Source organism: Schistocerca cancellata, chromosome 11 (assembly GCF_023864275.1).
Source record: "Schistocerca cancellata isolate TAMUIC-IGC-003103 chromosome 11, iqSchCanc2.1, whole genome shotgun sequence".
Taxonomy (NCBI): domain Eukaryota; kingdom Metazoa; phylum Arthropoda; class Insecta; order Orthoptera; family Acrididae; genus Schistocerca; species Schistocerca cancellata.
The window spans coordinates 38,281,156-38,300,943 of record NC_064636.1 but is presented as its reverse complement, the minus strand read 5'-3'; the positions used below and the strand labels follow the sequence as shown (position 1 = coordinate 38,300,943).

The 19,788-nt window shown below is 41.6% G+C and overlaps 2 protein-coding genes across 3 annotated transcripts in view; one reads left to right on the top strand and one right to left on the bottom strand.

Moving 5' to 3' along the window:
* The window catches only part of LOC126108485 (ankyrin-3-like), a 512,755-nt gene that overhangs the window by 120,480 nt on the left and 372,487 nt on the right, over positions 1–19,788 (top strand). The gene's annotated exons all lie outside the window — the stretch shown is intronic.
* LOC126108482 (uncharacterized) overlaps positions 3,252–19,788 on the bottom strand; it is a 95,599-nt gene continuing 79,062 nt past the window's right edge. For both annotated transcript variants that reach the window (XM_049913737.1, XM_049913738.1), the window contains 2 exons: positions 15,758–15,839; positions 3,252–3,479 (listed from right to left, as the gene is read on the bottom strand). In XM_049913737.1, coding sequence (XP_049769694.1) covers positions 3,363–3,479; positions 15,758–15,839 — 199 coding nt within the window. In that variant the 3' untranslated portion in view covers positions 3,252–3,362. The remainder of the gene's footprint in view (positions 3,480–15,757; positions 15,840–19,788) is intronic.

Here is a 19,788-nt window from a genome sequence, read left to right as displayed (position 1 = left end):
TATGAGAATTTGGTAGTAGTAGCAAGTTGTTTTGATCGGGGAGTATTTGCAGAAGCGAAATGTATAGAGCTCGAGGGGAGCGGAATTTTAATCAATGGAACACAATAGGACCAACCTTCCACCCGCCAGTGTCAATTTCAGGAGTCGTGCAATTGAATGTTACACAGCCACAGCTGTACTGGCCAGAAGCCTCTTTAGAGTTTTGCCAAGGCAGAATTTGACCTTGTTAAATCAAACTCTGGAGCCATGTCTGTTGAGATACATAAACCAGTTCATTTTAGAGCAAGAGGGGCGCATATCAGCCGAGCAGCTTGTGCAACATGTCGCTCAGTATAGGGAAAGGCAATGGCAAATAACAATCATTTTGAGCACCTCTGTCCCAAGTGTCATTGCAGCCTTAACTTTGTCATGTGTTTTTTCTTTCTGATCTGGAGGATAACGAATTCCAAGAAGGAACCACAGGTGGTCCAAGTCCCAGTGGATTGGATACCGCGGGCGTGAGATGAGTAGGTAAGGGGTTGATCAAGCAGTGGTTGTCCAGTAAGGAATTTTTATGTTTGTTTCATGCCACAGTTTTAAGGGGCACCTAGATCACATTTAAGGTTTCTAATAGTAAGGAAATATGCCATAGGTGCCAACCCAAACAAGTTAACGAGCTAGTTAAAGGTCGAACTGGGGGCTGGCTCTTTCCGAAGAGGGGAATAATGTAGCAGCACCACCGTTTAGAATGGGGAAAGTTAGTTTTGGGCAATATTCTGAGCACAAGTTACAGCCAGGTGAGGGCCGGATTGCAGTGAGTTACACATACCAACAGTTGTGAAGTAGAATAGAGGCCACAGGGCCATCAAATTGCTGAAAGAGTATACGTAGCAGTTTTGCATGTCACAAATCACAGGCAGAAGGGGCCCACTGGCCAACCTAGTGTGTTATGAGCACGTGTCGAGAAGCGACGTGTATGGAAAAATACAGGCGCACAACCGTGTATAAATAGGTGCGGGTTTCTAACAAGATTCATTCAAGTGTGGCAGCTCCCCTGGACAGCGGGGCATGTCAAACCAGCACAGCACCTCATAGCAACAGATGGGGCGCCAGCATTCCAGTCCACAGCCACACACCGTCAGGTGGCTTGCGGAGTATGGATGTAGATGTAGAGGTCACTGGTTCGACCCTCCGAGGCCGACGCAGGGTCCGTAGCCAGTCAGCGGCAGGCCACGCCACGGCTCACTACCACGGGCAGTCATCCTGGCTTCCAACACACGCCGGAGTCATCCCGAGGCGAGGGTCGCAGATTCGGACGCCGGATTGCATGCGCTTCTTGTCACCACGATCTCAGCCACGCCGGCGAGAAGCGCGCTGCTGGCCGCCTGTGGCTCACACAGAATTGCGCTGAGTCGGCAGGGACGCCGACCACTGAGTCAACTGCCGGCATCCTGACGACGACACAACTCCGCTGACATACAAGGCTGACACACAGTGCGTGTACAGGTTGCTGAGGCAGCCCTTCTGTGCCAATCCGTTTCGCAGACAGCGAAGTGGTGTCCTCAGCATTGCAGGACCCGGTGATATAGGGGAACACGGCACTGTAGTTGGAAACAATAAATCATTTGGAACGCTCGGACTAGTATTAATACGGTGCCTTCTACCTCTTCCCACTACATTTGGTCATTCTGATACGTTCGGTGGCAGAATTCCCACTACACACTCCTAGGCACATCTTCCACACTCGTTTTCCACGTTTCAAGTCGGACACCCAGTTTTTCACCGTTGCATAAGATAGAGCACTGTTCTTAAGTGTATTCAACATGTCCTCCGCAATTTTCTTCTGTGTCATTCCCTTCAAATTAAGATATTCAATCACAGTACAGTTCTTGTTTCTTTGATAGTCACCATTTTGCTTAAACTATGGTATACAACGCATCCTAGTGCCAAAACTAATGAAGCTGGAGCTGCAAAATTTAACTTGCATACCCACAATAAAAGTAGGTGGTGTTTGTGTGAGACATTACGGTAACTATCTCAGGCTAGAAACTTTTTGACCACCCCTTGTATATATATTTCACATTTCAATAATTGTACTTTAGTGACATTATCTTCCTTACATGTACCTTAATGAAATCTGTGCTTTACATATATCACTGCAAACATCAGGAACTATTTAAGGCACAAGGTTTTTGTAAATTTCTCCATTTGCAGTGTGTAAATCCTATCTATTCTTTAGGCTATGTCACTCATCAGTAATTAACATTCAAAAAAAAGGAAACTCCAGGCAGGAATATCATCAACGTAAGAAAAGACAGATGCTACTTACCACAAACAAGACACATCAAGTTGCAGACAGGCACAATCAAAAGACACTAATATAAAGCTTCAGCCCACAGCCTTAATCAGTAAAAGAGAAACATACAACACACAAACACACATAAGCAAACACACCTCATGCACATGACTGCAAACTTCAGCTTCTCAGACTGAAATGCAGTCCGGCATGAGATGCTGGGGTTGGCAGTCGTGTGTGCGTGAGGTGTGACTGCTTGTGTGTGAAAATGGTGCATGTCTATCTTTTACTGATTAAGACTGTGGCCAAAAGCTTTATGTAAGTGTCTTAATTGTGCATGTCAGTAATTAATGTTCTACTTTTAAATTTTCTCCTCAGCTCTAACAAGAAGCCAGCTTGAAGTGTCAACTGAAGTACTTGCAAGATAATGGAATAATTCTAAGAAAGGATGGAGCTGCAGTTCAGTGAAGCACTGCACACATGCATAGAAATTTGGACATCTATTAATACATTTTTCTTTTCCTGTTCCATTTTGCTTGCTGAATCAAGAACAACACACCCACCATGCAAAATAGTCCTATGTGAATCTCAGAGTTTTATACCAGAACTGTAACCAGAATTCTATTGAGTCACACCTGTATGGCACTCAGTGAAAAAACATATAAGCTTACTTTACTGTGTTCTCTCCTGGTCCCTTCAGTGTATACAACTAGTCACAGATACAAGCAAACAACGGTGAGTTGTCAGCACATGCTCATACGTCCACATTTGCTTTCATACAATCTGGGATAAATGACACTTAAGAAGATCCATCTGACAGAGTCAGCAGAGAGCAATGTTGTAATTAACGACAGATGCAGTGGGCATCAGAATGACTCGATGGCTCCATTCTGGACTAGCCTGGAATGGATGGGATGACTAATGGGAACGTAATGACTACCCCTAACACACTGGTACAGAGTTAATAGCACTCTATTATTATTTTCTATTATTTACATTTTTAATACCATCAAACATTTTACCTTTTAAGTCAGAAAACCTAACTCTGTCTACATCCATCTTGTGCATCACCATATGGAAATTAATGCTATCTATTCTTCGTTCTTCCATTTTCTGCTTCAGATGTTGAGGGTTTCTTCCCAGAACTGTCTCTCCTGCCCTCTGAAGCTGTTTTACTATGGTCCAATATCTCCTGCACTTTGCTCTGAAAACAATAAAACCATAAAAAAGTAGAGGCTTTCTGGCAGCAATCAGTCATTTATTATTATGCTGTAGTACCAAAATGATGTGCAGGGGCTGCCTTTCAAGTTTTTTCAAAAACAACTGAAGAAAAATACCTTTTTTTTAAAAATCATTTTACTGTCTCTCAAAACAGTTGCCTTTAAATTTATTCACTTCTGCACGTATTTGAACCAATTCTGAAAAAAAAATTTCCACTCCAGTATTGGCACAAAATTGCTGTCCGAGTATTTTTTGTTTCACACAAGGGAACAAAACTGAATTATTTGGCAATAAATCAGGTGAATGTGGACAATGAACCATTAATTTGATGGATTTTGTTCCAGTAAATAACTTATGTGATGTGCAAGAACTAACGTTGAGTGATGAAGAATGATGTGATGTTTTCAGTTGTTTTTTACGCGATTCCATCAATGATTTGTGCCAAAGAAATTGTTGTGTATCATTCGGCATTAGCTGTTCTTCAATCCTTTTATAGCAAACGTTACAATGTGCTGAGTGTAACCAAAATTGAAAGCAAAATGCTGCCAGGACCCTCTTTTGGTTTTGGTTCACTTGAGGACACCCAAACAGATGACCACTGCTCTGTTTCCGATTCTTACAAATACAACCAGTTTTCTTCTCCTGCTATAATGTCACAAACAGATTTTGTTTTCCTCAGTTGAATTTCCTAAAGCATTTCTCACACAAAGTGACACAAGCCTGTTTTCAGACTTTGGTCAAATTGTGTGAAAGCCAGTGGAACAGATCTTATTCACAGCTACTAAATGTTGACGCAAAATCAAATGTGCTACAGTCTCTAATATGCCTAAGGATGGCTCTACCTCATGGAAAGCTAATGCGGACCGCCTTCAATGATGTTGCACACAGCATACATGTTTTTTGAAACAACTGATTTTGGTCAGCCTTCGAGAAATAAACCGGTAACAGAAGCACACTCACAACTGCTTTGCAGTTGTGAGTAGTCTTTTCTGGAAGTGTCTCATTACCAAAGGTCAACAAATATATTTGAGGCACTGTTATCGAGTTCGACTTTCACAAAAATCTCAAGTCATTCAACAAAACCACTCCGATATAATCCATTTTCTGAGCACTGTTTCTTTAAACACTCCCTGTAGACAATATGGTTGGCCAGTTTCTGAACTGCAATTGTTTTAACTACACCAAATTGTTAATTTTCAAACAGCAGTAATGTGAAATCTCAATAGCACCATTCAGTGGCCACTTGTTTGCCATTGGATTCTTGACATTTTCGACCTATGAGAGACCTTGCAGTTCATGTTGTCCACAGACCAGACAGTCTGGATATATTTAGCATCTAATAAGAACAAAGAAGAGCTGACCTCTCTGAGGACATCCACACTTAAGCTGGTATCAGTGACAATGAGGGAGTTGTGGAGGCAATGCTTACAGAAGTAGAAAGGGCAACTCAAACAGATAGAAACATTTACGTGCTCAGAAAACAGAAAATGATGATTATTAAACATTGTATAAAAGAGAAAACATTGTATTGGTACCTCCCCCCTCCTCTCTCTCTCTCTCTCTCACACACACACACACACACACACACACACACACACACACACACAATGTTCTAACACTTAGGCAACAAAACACATTTTCAAACTATAAACAAATGAAAAAAATAGCATATTGGCCTCTCACTAAAGCACATTTTGCATTTGACTGGATAACCAAACATCTCACAGAACCTTCAAGGGCCTAGAGGTTTTTACACTTCCACGCCAACACATATATTCCTTAATGATATCTCTCACTATAAACAAGACTGAATTTAGGATGAACTGTGCTATTCACCACTTTAATGCCAGGCTACAACAATGCTTTCATGGCACTATACAGCACAATTATATCTACATATACACACATAAATTACCAGTGCCCTTGCAGAATATGAACTAAATGCTAAGTGACAGGAAGTCTTCCTTAAAAGCAATCCTTTTGAGATGGAGGGCTGCGGAGTCACATTAGAGATTTGAAATGCTGGCAATGACAATACAGACAACACACTCTTATCAGTACATAAAAATACATAGTAAAAATCATGAAGGGAAGTGTGCACACTGTAACAGTCCATCCCACCTTGCTGATATTTCAGTGAACATTAACTTTCACAAATTTAATTGAAAGCAACTGGAAAATGTTTAGTTGGGAGTGCAGAATCTGCATACAGGTAAATGATGGCAGGTTAAGCATTGCAATCGTGTGCCTAGCAGTAATCCCATGTCCCATTTCCAATCTACCACTTAGTAGACAAATGAAAGAGAGCATCTTATATTCTATAATTAAGGACGACTACGATTTCAAGCCTATCGAGCTTCAGCTCAGCCTTGCACTTACCGTTACCTTATGAAACTAATCCACACAGGTTAGTGCAACTCACACTCGAATGTTTGAAAAAGAACTATTATGTGAAACTTCTTGGGAGATTCAAACTGTGTTTTAAAAATGAACACAAGCAGTTTCAACAGCAAAAAACATTTATTTTGTGCAGCTGACATTTGTGGAGTTATACTGCCCACTCCAGTCACTCCCTCTGCCCACCATCATGCCATAAGGGTCTGAACATGGTCAAAAAGTGAATGAAACATGTTAACACAATTTTTTTTCCCAGTCGCGATGTTTTTGTACATTTTTAAAGTAGTTTTTGCCTGACCACTGTTCTCCATGGGACACATTCTCAAAAATTATTAAAACTATAAGCCGAACTAGGACAAACCAGGGACCTTTGCTTTTCGTGGATGAGTGCTCTACCGACTGAGCTATCAGAGAATGACACACAACCAGTCACCACAGCCTTACTTTTGCCAGTTCTACCTTTAAAACTTCACAGGCATCCTCCTGTGAAGCTTGTAGGACTAGCACTCCTGAAAAAACGGATACTGCGGTGACACAGCTCAGCCAAAGACAGGGGGATCATTTCGAAAACAAATTTTTCAGTCGGCAATGGGGTGTGTGCTGATAGTTTGGACAGCAGGATGTGGGCTACTGGCAGAAGTAAGGCTGTGAGGACAGGTCGCAAGTCACGGTCGGGTAGCTCAGTTTGTAGAGCACTTGCCCGTAACGGACAAAGGTCCCGAATTTGCGTCACAGTCTGCACACAGTTTTAATCTGCCACATATCAGCGCACATTCCACCGCTTCATGGAAAATTCATTCTAAGAACTATGTGGACTAGATTCCATTATACAGTAACTCGTCATAGTATAGCTAATCAGGCCAGGAGAGCCACTCAGTGTAAACATGTCTGCTCTCTGACTGTCATAACTGAAGACTACAGTTCACAATGTGATAGTAAAAATTGAAAATATAAGAAAAAATAATTGGAAAATAAAACTGATTGAATTATGTGCCCTTCCCAAAGCAAAGATGAGTAAAACAGTGGTGTAACTTCTCAGCATGCTGCACAGTGCACATAATTGTGGGTTTAATAATGCCCACCTAGAAATGTGATCCACAAGTGGCAAACTGGTAGCCAGTGGCTGCGAGTGTACACCACAGAATTTATCAATCTAGCTACAATTAGACATGTGCGAGATGGTGGAAGTCAGTAAAATAACATAATTTGCATATTTTCACTCACTGACATCCTATGGGATAATTTCTGGGGCACTTCTCACTTAATCAAAAAGTATTCATCGCATTAAGAAAGTAATTAGAATTATGTTCACACATGTACATCTTGCAGGCATCTCATTAAGAAGCTGGGAATATTAATCAGTGTCTCACATCTGTTCACTTGTAAAATTTTTTGTCAACAGTACAGTTGTGTTTGAGAGTAACACAGAGATTCAAAAGTACAATGGTGGAAGGGAAAATGATCTGCATTACCCTTTAATGAAAAGGACTTTGGCACAGAAAGGAGTAGAAATCTGTGGAAATTGTACATGCCCCACAGATAATAGCAGTATTTTTCAAATGCAGATTAAAGATATTCCTCCTTAATAACTCCTCCTACACAACGGGGAAATTCTTGAATAGAAATCGTGTCAATTTCACAGAAAAACCTGCTGATGGCCAGAATACAGCCATTTATTTTTTTTTGTGTTCTTTGTTTGTCCTGTTAATACATTCCACATCTCTATGTTTATTGTTGAGAGGGTCCGAATGCAGCTGCATTAATTCCACGAAGTGTCTCATAGGCATTAGACACGCAAAATTTTCTGTACCCTCATCGTCTATACGTGAGCAAGCACATGTACACCAAATTTTATTATAATTTTAATAATAATTAAATGGGAGGTGAGTAATCAAGGAAAGTATTTTTTATAGGTATAAGTTCAGATACTTGTTTTGTATTTTTATTATTTTCTGAGGTATTTTTCAGGTGACGTGCTGCACAAAGCTACCGACATCACAGTATGTCAAGCAGGATCTCAGAGTACTCCATTCCTACATAATTCCATGTATGTGCTAGACAACAATGCTAATGAACAAAAAATAAGCTTTTAATGTGAGCGACTGATTGAACACAATGTTTGTACTCACACATGTGTCACAAAAGTTCATCAACATTCAGAAACAGAAGAAATACTTTATTCCTTGGACTATTATACCCACGGATTTCACTACTGAAAATGTTGAAAGGCACAAAGCTTCATCAACCAGAGGACTAAAATAAGGGGAGTTGTCGTTCAACGTTGGTAGACATTACCAAGTTGCTGGTTTTGAAAATTATGAAAGAAGAACAGGAATATTGAAAAGCAAATACTCATCATTCTTCTTTTGACTCATGTTCAGAACTGCCTCCATGGTGAGTATAATCTAACCAACCAACTGTACTTTCATGAGTCTGCATGTAATGTATTCAAGTGCAAGTAGTTGGGTTAGAAGATACAGTGAAACCTCCCCCCTTTTACACTTTTCAAGGAACTTCAAAAAAATGGTGTAAACCGCTGGAAAAAGTAAAATGTGGGAAATAACATTTTAAGCTGTCGAAGTTACGTATAGGATACCCACTTGTACTTTATGTATGATATATGTACATAACAGGCATCAAAAGACTTGTCAGGGACTTTTTCACTATCTAATGAAAGTTTATTACCTAATAAAAACCACTGATGTAAGTGAAACTGATAACTGTCTGGGAAGTAAGAACATTTGACTCAATTTCATGTCATAATCAATGTTTTTGAAGGCCTGTACATGTCATTCTACACTCCTGGAAATTGAAATAAGAACACCGTGAATTCATTGTCCCAGGAAGGAGAAACTTTATTGACACATTCCTGGGGTCAGATACATCACATGATCACACTGACAGAACCACAGGCACATAGACACAGGCAACAGAGCATGCACAATGTCGGCACTAGTACAGTGTATATCCACCTTTCGCAGCAATGCAGGCTGCTATTCTCCCATGGAGACGATCGTAGAGATGCTGGATGTAGTCCTGTGGAACGGCTTGCCATGCCATTTCCACCTGGCGCCTCAGTTGGACCAGCGTTCGTGCTGGACGTGCAGACCGCGTGAGACGACGCTTCATCCAGTCCCAAACATGCTCAATGGGGGACAGATCCGGAGATCTTGCTGGCCAGGGTAGTTGACTTACACCTTCTAGAGCACGTTGGGTGGCACAGGATACATGTGGACGTGCATTGTCCTGTTGGAACAGCAAGTTCCCTTGCCGGTCTAGGAATGGTAGAACGATGGGTTCGATGACGGTTTGGATGTACCGTGCACTATTCAGTGTCCCCTCGACGATCACCAGTGGTGTACGGCCAGTGTAGGAGATCGCTCCCCACACCATGATGCCGGGTGTTGGCCCTGTGTGCCTCGGTCGTATGCAGTCCTGATTGTGGCGCTCACCTGCACGGCGCCAAACACGCATACGACCATCATTGGCACCAAGGCAGAAGCGACTCTCATCGCTGAAGACGACACGTCTCCATTTGTCCCTCCATTCACGCCTGTCGCGACACCACTGGAGGCGGGCTGCATGATGTTGGGGCGTGAGCGAAAGACGGCCTAACGGTGTGCGGGACCGTAGCCCAGCTTCATGGAGACGGTTGCGAATGGTCCTCGCCGATACCCCAGGAGCAACAGTGTCCCTAATTTGCTGGGAAGTGGCGGTGCGGTCCCCTACGGCACTGCGTAGGATCCTACGGTCTTGGCGTGCATCCGTGCGTCGCTGCGGTCCGGTCCCAGGTCGACGGGCACGTGCACCTTCCGCCGACCACTGGCGACAACATCGATGTACTGTGGAGACCTCACGCCCCATGTGTTGAGCAATTTGGCGGTACGTCCACCTGGCCTCCCGCATGCCCACTATACGCCCTCGCTCAAAGTCCGTCAACTGCACATACGGTTCACGTCCACGCTGTCGCGGCATGCTACCAGTGTTAAAGACTGCAATGGAGCTCCGTATGCCACGGCAAACTGGCTGACACTGACGGCAGCGGTGCACAAATGCTGCGCAGCTAGCGCCATTCGACGGCCAACACCGCGGTTCCTGGAGTGTCCGCTGTGCCGTGCGTGTGATCATTGCTTGTACAGCCCTCTCGCAGTGTCCGGAGCAAGTATGGTGGGTCTGACACACCGGTGTCAATGTGTTCTTTTTTCCATTTCCAGGAGTGTATATTTAAATAATGAAATACTGCACTAGTTACATATTTTTTCATGCTTAGCATGACGCGTTTTGAGAATTTTTTCTCGTTGTTAAGTGCAAATATGTATTTTGTATGGTTTTGAATGTGTGTTATTCTGTGTCTCTTGCACTGCAGTTGTCGTTTTGAGGTTATCAGGTACTGTGCTTCATCAGTTATGTAGGAAACCCCCCCCCCCCCCACACACACACACACAAAAACTATCATTCTCATTGTTTGTTTGTGAAACATCACAAAAAAATACATACATAAATACTGCACTTGACAATAGACGTTTTGCTCAGCATGAATACAATACATAGCCGTCGCTGTGTGTACATTAAAAACATTTGAGCAACGCAAAGTGAATGACTGTGTCAACTAGTGTTCCACATGGCCATAAACCAAAACACGCTTAAATATGGTTCGAAAAAGCTGTCCCAATGATCACAACAATCATAAAGCTGCATTTGCGCAGTAGAAACAGTTTGAGAATGGTTGTGATTGGTCACGATATCTTCATTCAAATAAACCCAGTTACTCCATCAGCCACCACACCATTAGAGCTTGGCAACGGCGGGAGATACGGCACGAATTTATACAATTTTTACTCATTTACCAGTTCAAATCCGCTCAGTAGAAGAGTGCCCTGGTGTCAAGAAACTTAACCACTTAATATTTGTAAACACTACTGGACAGCCAACATCATGCCAGCATCATATTTTGTCCACAAACATGTTTTCATATGGCGTAAATCGCTGGAAAGTTAAAAATATTTTTACGCAAAATCAGGTGCAAATTAACATTGTGGGCATAGGAAATTTGATGGGACCGATGAGAAACGTCGTAAACGGTGGGAAAACATTAATTCCGGAAACATAAAAGCAGGGCTATACTGCATTAAGATTATAATTTAGTTTGCTGGTATAGAACTACCACCATTTTCTTTCCTTTTAAATGGACAACCTGATGATTTGCTGGAAATCAGGATCAGAAACGACACCTGAAAGTGTGACCAGAGGACGAAAGGTACAACAAGAGAACTCTCATAATCATGTGTGTACTGAAGACGCCAAAACCTGGAGGGGGGTGGGGGGTGGGCATGTTTAATACAAACACTTAACGTGCTCCAGGCACCCCTCATTTTCTAACTATCACAAATACAGAATCATGACTACCCCACAAGTGTACGCAAATTTATCAACTTTCACATTTGGTGAAGTATTTCTCATTCTTATTATTATTACATAAATATTCTATCTAATTAGACTGTGGTCTAATTGTTTCCACTTCTCTTTTAATCATCAGTCTTCTGATTAATTCAATGCAGCCCGCCACAAATTCCTCTCCTACATACTCAATTTTGTGCTGGACGTATTCCAAATTCAGTCTTCCTCTACAGTTCCACAGTTTTTGCCCCTTTCAGCTCCCTCTAGTACCGTGGAAGTGATTCCCTAACATCTTAACAGATGTCCTATCATCCTGTCCTTTCTCCTTGTCAGTGTTTTCCATATTTCCCTTTCCTCTCCAATTCTGCACAGAATCTCCTCATTCTTCACCTTTTCAACATTCATCTGTATCATGACATCTCCAATGCTTCAATTCTCTTCTTTTCTGGTTTTCCAGCAGTCCATATTTCATTACCATACAGCACTGCACTCCCAACGTACAATCTCAGAAATTTCATCCTCAAATTAAAGCCTATGTTTGATACTAGTAGACTTCTCTTGGCCAGGAACACTCTTATACCAGTGCTAGTCTGCTTTTGATCTCCTCCTCGCTCCATCCATCATTGGTTATTTTGCTGCCTAAGTAGTAGAATTCCTTAACTTCATGACCGTCAATCCTGATGTTCTCATATCTGCTACTTCTCTCATTACTTTCGTCTTTCTTCGATTTACTCTCAATCCACATTCTGCATTCATTAAACTGTTCATTCCATTCAGCAGATCATGTAATTCTTCTTGAAACTTCTTGACTGACTCAGGATAGCAATGTCATCAGTGAATTGTATCCTTTCGCCTTGAATTTTAATCCACCCCTGAACCTTTCTTTTATCTCATCATTGCTTCTTCTATGTACAGATTGAACAGAAGGGCGAAAGACTACATCCTTGTCTTACACCCTCTTCCATCTGAGCACTTCGTTCTTGATCTTCCACTCTTATTGTGTATTACAGTCTTTCCTTACAAGTTCCCCCTATTTTTCCCAGAATTTCGAACATCTTACACCATTTTACATTGTCAAACACTTTTTCCAGGCTGAAAAATCCTATGAATCTGTCTTGATTTTCCTTTAGTCTTGCTTCCATTATCAAGCACACTGTCAGAATTGCCCCTTTAGTGCCTTTATCTTCCTTAAAGCCAACCTGGTCATCTCAACACGTCCTCAATTTTCTTTTCCATTCTTCGTACATTATTATTGTCAGTTGCTTGAACACATGAGCTGTTAGGCTGCTTGTGCAATAATTCTCCCACTTTTCAGCACTTTCAGTCTTCGGAATAGGTGAATATTTTTCCAAAAGTACCATGGTATGTTACCAGACTCATACATTCTACACGACAACATTAATAGTGAAACTTCCTGGCAGATTAAAACTGTGTGCCGGGCCGAGACTCGAACTCGGGACCTTTGCCTTTCGCGGGCAAGTGCTCTACCAACTGAGCTATCCAAACACGACTCACGCCCCGTCCTCACAGCTTTACTTCTGCCAGTACCTCGTCTCCTTCTCATTCTGGAAACATGAATAGTCATTTTGTTGAAACTCCCCCCAATGATTTTAGAAATTCTGATGAAATGTTGTCTATCCCTTCTGCCTTATTTGGTCTTAAGTCCTACAAAACTCTACTACATTTTGAGTCTAATCCTGGATGCCTCTCTCTTATAAATCTTCTTCTTCTATCATATCAGTCAAATCTTCCCCCTCATATAGGATTCAGTGTACTCTTTCCACCTCTCTGCTCTCCCATCTGCATTTTACAGTGGAACTCCCATTGCACCCTCAATGTTACCACCCTTGCATTTAATTTCACTGAAGGTTGTTTTGACTTTCCTATATGCTGAGTCAGTCCTTCCAACAATAATTTTTCTTTCAATTTCTTCACATTTTTCATGCAGCCATTTCTACTTAACTTCCCTGCATTTCTATTTATTTCATTCCTCAGCTACTTTTATTTCTGTATTCCTGAATTTCCCTGAAGATTTTTGTACTTTCCTCCTTCATCGAACAACTGAAGTATTCCTTCTGTTGCCCACAGTTTCTTCACAGTTAACTTCTTTGTACCTATGTTTTTCCTTCCAACTTCTGTGACTGCCCTTTTTAGCGTTGTCCATTCCTTTTCAACAGTATTGCCTACTGTGCTATTGCTTATTGCTATGTCTATAGCCTTAGTGAACTTCAAACTTATCTCGTCATTCCTTAGTACTTCTGTATCTCATCTTTTTGCATATTGATTCTTTCTGACTAATCCCTCAAACTTCAGCCTGCTCTTCAACCCTACTACATTGTGATCTGAATCTGTATCTACTCCTTGGTACGCATTACAATCCAGTATCTGATTTCGGAAAGTCTGTCTGACCATGATGTAATCTAACTGAACTCTTTCTGTATCACCTGGCCTTTTCCAAGTATACTTCCTTGTGATGATGATTGTTCTGTGGGGTTGAGCACACCACAAAACAATCATCTTCATCCTGCGTGATCATCAGGGCTTGTACACAGTCCCAATTTCTACACAGTCCCAATTTCTACACAGTCCCAATTTCTACACAGTCCCAATTTCTACACAGTCCCAATTTCTACACAGTCCCAATTTCTACACAGTCCCAATTTCTACACAGTCCCAATTTCTACACAGTCCCAATTTCTACACAGTCCCAATTTCTACACAGTCCATTTTTTCCCACAATCCAATCTAGTCAGTCTCACAAATGATGATGATGATGATGATAACACAAACACCCAGTCCCCGGGCAGAGAAAATCCCCAACCCAGCCAGGAATTAAACCCGGGACTCCAAGATCCAGAGGCAGCAATGCTAGCCCCTAGGCCACAAGCTGCGCACTATACTTCCTCCTCTAGCGATTCTTGAACGGAGTATTCGCTATTACTAGCCAAAATTTATTACAGAACTCAATCAGCCTTTCTCCTCTCTCATCCCTTGTCCCAAGCCCAACTCCCCAATAGTCGTTTCTTCTACTCCTTCCCCTAGCAATCCAGTCCCCCAATGAATATTAGATTTTCATCTCCCTTTACTTACTGTATTACCCTTCCAATATTCTCATGTACTTTCTCTTATCTCTTCAGCTTGTGACGTCGGATTGTATATCTGAACTATTTTTGTCGGTGTTGGTTTGCTGTCAATTCTGACAAGAACAATCCTATCACTGAACTGTTCAGAGTAAAACACTCTCTGCCCCACTTTCCTATTCATAACAAATTCTACTGCAGTTATACAATTTTCTGCTACTGCTGATACTGCCCTATACTCATCTGACTATCCTTGTCTCCATTTCATTTTACTTCACTGACCCCTACTCTATCTTGATTGAGCCTTTTCATTTCTCTTTTCAGGTTTTCTAGCTTCCCTAACACATTCAAGCTTCTGACATTCCATGCTCCGACTTGTAGAATGTCATCCTTTCATTGGTTATTCAATGTTTTCTCATGGTCACCCCCTTAGCAGTCTCTTCCCAGGTATCCAAATGGGAGGCTATTTCGGAATCTTTTGCCAATGGAGAGATCATCATGACACGTTTTTCAATTACAGGCCACATGTTCTGTGGATACATGTCGTGTGTTTCTAATGAAGTGGTTTCCATCCCCATACCATTGATCATTGCTGTTTCTTCCACCTTTAGGGGCAGTATCGCACTCCCAAGGACAAGAGAGTGCACTGAACCTCTGCCTGCTCATCTGCCCTCCCTGTCAAGTGTGACTTCTGTCTGAAGTCTCCGGCCACCAATGCCGATTATTAATCAAAATTTAAGCAGTGACAGGTTTCAAACCTCTGACCGAAGATGTTTTCATTACAAGTAAGACGTTTTGATTACAAGTCACAGACACTTAGTTTAGCTTAAATGCCTGTAATAGAAAATCTATTAGTTAATTACAATACAATTTCAAGCAACTGACCATTGTTGCACCTTGTAATATTTCAAAATTCTGTTGTGATGATAATACTGAAGTCCAAACCTTACCAGAGACTCTCTCTCTCTCTCTCTCTCTCTCTCTCTCTCTCTCTCTCTCTCTCTCTCTCCCTTCAATTAACACTTCTACAATTTCAAACCCAAATGCACTTTCACTTGTGGTGTCTGGAATTTCCACACAGGAAATCTCCAGTTAGTTTTTGTAAAATTCTCCTGTGTTCCAGCACTGCCACAATACATAATGTACCCTGACGAATGCCACTTTGAGAGGTTGCCAAAATGTTGGTTCAACATTTCCCAACATTTCATAGTCTACAGAGTGACACAATTTTATGGAAAGTGACTACAGCCACAAAATATTATAAATATGAAGCCCCTAATAATTGCAAATACTTGCAGAATAAGTGGAGCACAGCACTTAACTTTGGCCCCTTCTACAAAAGAAAAGATGTTTGAAACAGTCACTTACATAAAATATAGGTACTTACAAAAATATTTCTGTACAGGTATACGGCCGTCGTGTCAGTGTTTTCGGAATGGCCTTCTTTCATTTTAGAAGAGTGGGCTGACCTGCACATAGAACAAGAAAGCAAATGACTGACTTTCACTGAAACTATGAGTTTTATTTCTTCTTAAATTAAAGTGTGGACAAAGATGTAAAGAAATTTAACTAGTCGTTATTCTGGTATTTTGATAGATTGGTTCACGAGAAGTATACGAAAACAACAATAAAGTTGGCCCGGATGGATCACTACGTTGCTTCACTATATAAATGATACAATAGTAACTGCTGGCAAATTATTTACAAATGGCGAATTATTTACATATCAATTCAATAAGGTATAATAATCTAAGGATATGGAAGGGGAGCAGTAGTTGAGAAGGGAATGAGACAGGGTACAACCTTGCCTCTGATGCTATTCCACCTCTACACTGAAGGTCTGAAGGAAAGCAAGAAGAATTTAGTAAAAAGATTTATAGTTCAGACATATTGTTATATTAAGAAATGAGACACAAAGTCATAGATAAATTTTGTATTTTGGCAGTAAAATATACTGATGATGGTCGAAAGATATAAAAGACAGACTGGAAAAAGCAAGAAAGGCATTTCCGAAAAACATAAATTTGTTAACATTGAAGATAAATATGTTAGGAAATATTTTCTGCAGGTATTTGTCTGGAATGCAACCTTGTACAGAAGTGAAATGTGGACAATAAACAGTTCTGACAATGAGTGACTACAAGTTTTTGAAATGCAGTGCTGCAAAAGAATGCGCAAGATCAGATGTGTAGATTGAGTAACCAATAAGGTAGTGGTCCTGGATCAAATTCAGGAAAAAAGAAATTTACGGCACAACTTTATTAAAAGAAGGGATTGGTTGATGTTACACATCTGGACGTCTAAAGGAGGAAACTGTGGGGGGAGGGGGTGGGGTAAAAATTGTAGGGGGAGACACGATTACACCACCACCACCACCACCACCACCACCACCACCAACAACAACAACAACAAATTACATACTACTCAATCATATCATTGCAATTTACCATTATTTTGGAACCACATGGTGATATTACAGTAAACAAATACAATGCTGACTAAGGAAAACACATCGCACTGTCAATGCTTTAAAGTCAATTGTACACATACTACCAATGCCAATTACGCACTGACTCGAGATAAGCCCCCGCTCCCAGGTGCAATAATATTGTGGACAATTAATAATAAAAATATTGAAAAATCTTGGGTAGTGTACAAACAATACTATAGCAAAGATTTAGTACTTTGTGTAACAGGATGTGTGCTTTTTGCAGCAGTGGCATAGTTTCTGAAAAATACACACAACTTTTGGATGTTGGGGAGATTGTACTGCACGCATATGAGTCAAACGCAGTTAAAGTTTATGCAAATGTTCTTCAAAGGACAAGATAGTGATTATGACTTGTCACTAGTTTTTCTTCTACCACAGTGAAGTTTGCCAAAACTCAAACAATGCCACAGCGTAGAATTTATACCAGATATGTTTTATTTTCTCAGGAACTAAAGACGTGTCTGTTTTTCAAATCTGTTTGCATTTACACAAATAATGAGTAGCAAACAGAACTTTTAAGTGAATAAAACAAAACAAAGTACAACATTGTAGTTTGCAGGAGTAGAACTTGCACTACGCGATCAGTATCCGGACACCTAGCTGAAAATGACTTACAGGTTTGTGGCACCCTCCATCGGTAATGCTGGAATTCAACATAGGGTTTGCCCACCGTTGGCCTTGATGTCAGCTTCAACTCTCACAGGCATGCATTCAATCAGGTGCTGGATGGTTTCTTGGGCAATGGCAGCCTATTCTTCACGGAGTCCTGCACTGAGGAGAGGTATCGATGTCCGTCAGTGAGGCCTGGTACGAAGTCGGCGTTCCAAAACATCCCAAAGGTGTTCTACAGGATTCAGGTCAGGACTCTGTGCAGGCCAGTCCATTACAGGGATGTTATTGTCACGTAACCACGCTGCCACATGCCGTGTATTACGAACATGTGCTTGATCGTGTTGAAAGATGCAATCGCCATCCCCGAATTGCTCTTCAGCAGTGGGAAGCGAGAAATTGCTTAAGACATCAATGTAGGCCTTTGCTGTGATAGTGCCATGCAAAACAAGGGGTGGAAGCCCCCTCCATAAAAAACACGACCACACCATAACACCACTGCCTCCGAATTTTCCTGTTGGCACGAGACACGCTGGCAGATGACGTTCACCGGGTATTCGCCAGACCCACATCCTGCCATCAGATCGCCACATTGTGTACCATGATTTGTCACACTCCACACATCATCTCCACTGTTCAATCGTGTAATGTTTAGCCTCCTCAGACCAAGTGATGCAGCGTTTGGCATTTACAGGAGTTAAGTGTGATGTGTGGCTTATGAGCAGCCGCTCGACCTTGGAATCCAAGTTTTCTCACCTCCCGCCTGACTGTCATAGTACTTGCAGTGGATCCTGATGCAGTATGGAATTTCTGTCAGTCAACAGACGAGGTCGGTCCGTACGCTTTTGTGCTGTACACGTTTCCACTTCATTATCACATGGGAACAGTGGATCTAGGGATGTTTAGGAGTGTGGAAATCTTGCATACAGACATATAACAAGTGACACTAAATCACCTGACTGCAGAGTGCCCCATTCTGCTCTCTCACGATGTCCAATAACTACTGAGGTCACTGATGGGGAGTACCTGGCAGTAGGTGGCAGCACAATTCACCTAATATGAAAAAAGTATGTTTTTGGTGGTGCCCCGATACTTTTGATCACATAGTGTAGATTCTGAGTGCTACAAACTCAATCGTTTTCTTTTAGAAGTTTTTCTGATTTTGCCCTACAGTGATGAAACTTACATGTACGGGGTGTTCAAAAAGTTTCTCTGCAGCGCCGTGTGACTGTTAGCTCCGCATGCTATATGCCGCAGAAAATATACCAAAACGAAACTCAGTAAAATACAAATTATTAATTTATTGAATATTCATTTTTATTTACAAATTTTCACATTAAATGTTGAAAGTGTCCCCCCTGTTGTTGAATGCACAACTCAATTCGTCTTATGTTTCCACACACAAGTTGTAACCATTCTTCTGTAACAGAAGCAGTGAATGTGGATATTGCAGTTTTAAATTCATCAATGGGTTTTGGATGGTTTTTATAGTCATTTGCTTTCACTGCACCTCAGAAGAAAAAGTCAGGTGGTGTTAGGTCAGGTGACTGTGGAGGTCAAAGTCCCTGTGAAATTATGGGATCATCAGAAACATCAGCAAGCAGTGACATTGAAATGCAGGCTGTACGCGCGGTTGCGACACAAACGAACAAAGGAACTAAACTTAAACATTCACGTCAACATGTAACAACACGCACAAATGGTACTACTGACACTGGCCGAGATAAACGAAACAGTGGAATGTTGGGAAAGTCCACTTAAAGGGAAGTAACCCAGGCACGAGAACAATCATACGGCACTGCGGAGAGACTTTTTGAACACCCCGTACAAAGCTATACGTATCATTTTTATTTTAACAGCAAAATGCAATCTGAGGAGAAAAAGGGCACTATGAAGGAATTATCCAAATGGGACTGAAATCACTAGATGTGATGTACATTACAGACAAACACTCGATTGCAAATTCAGAAAAATTCGATGATTTATTCAAAAACCCAAGAACCATGGGCCTTGCCGTTGGTGGGGAGGCTTGCGTGTCTCAGCGATACAGATAGCCGTACCATAGGTGCAACCACAACAGAGGGGTGTCTGTTGAGAGGCCAGACAAACGTGTGGTTCCTGAAGAGGGGCAGCAGCCTTTTCAGTATTTGCAGGGGCAACAGTTTGGATGATTAACTGATCTGGCCTTGTAACACTAACCAAAACGGCCTTGCTGTGCTGGTACTGCTAACGGCTGAAAGCAAGGGGAAACTACAGCCATAATTTGTCCCGAGGGCATGAGCTTTACTGTATGGTTAAATCATGATGGCATCCTCTTG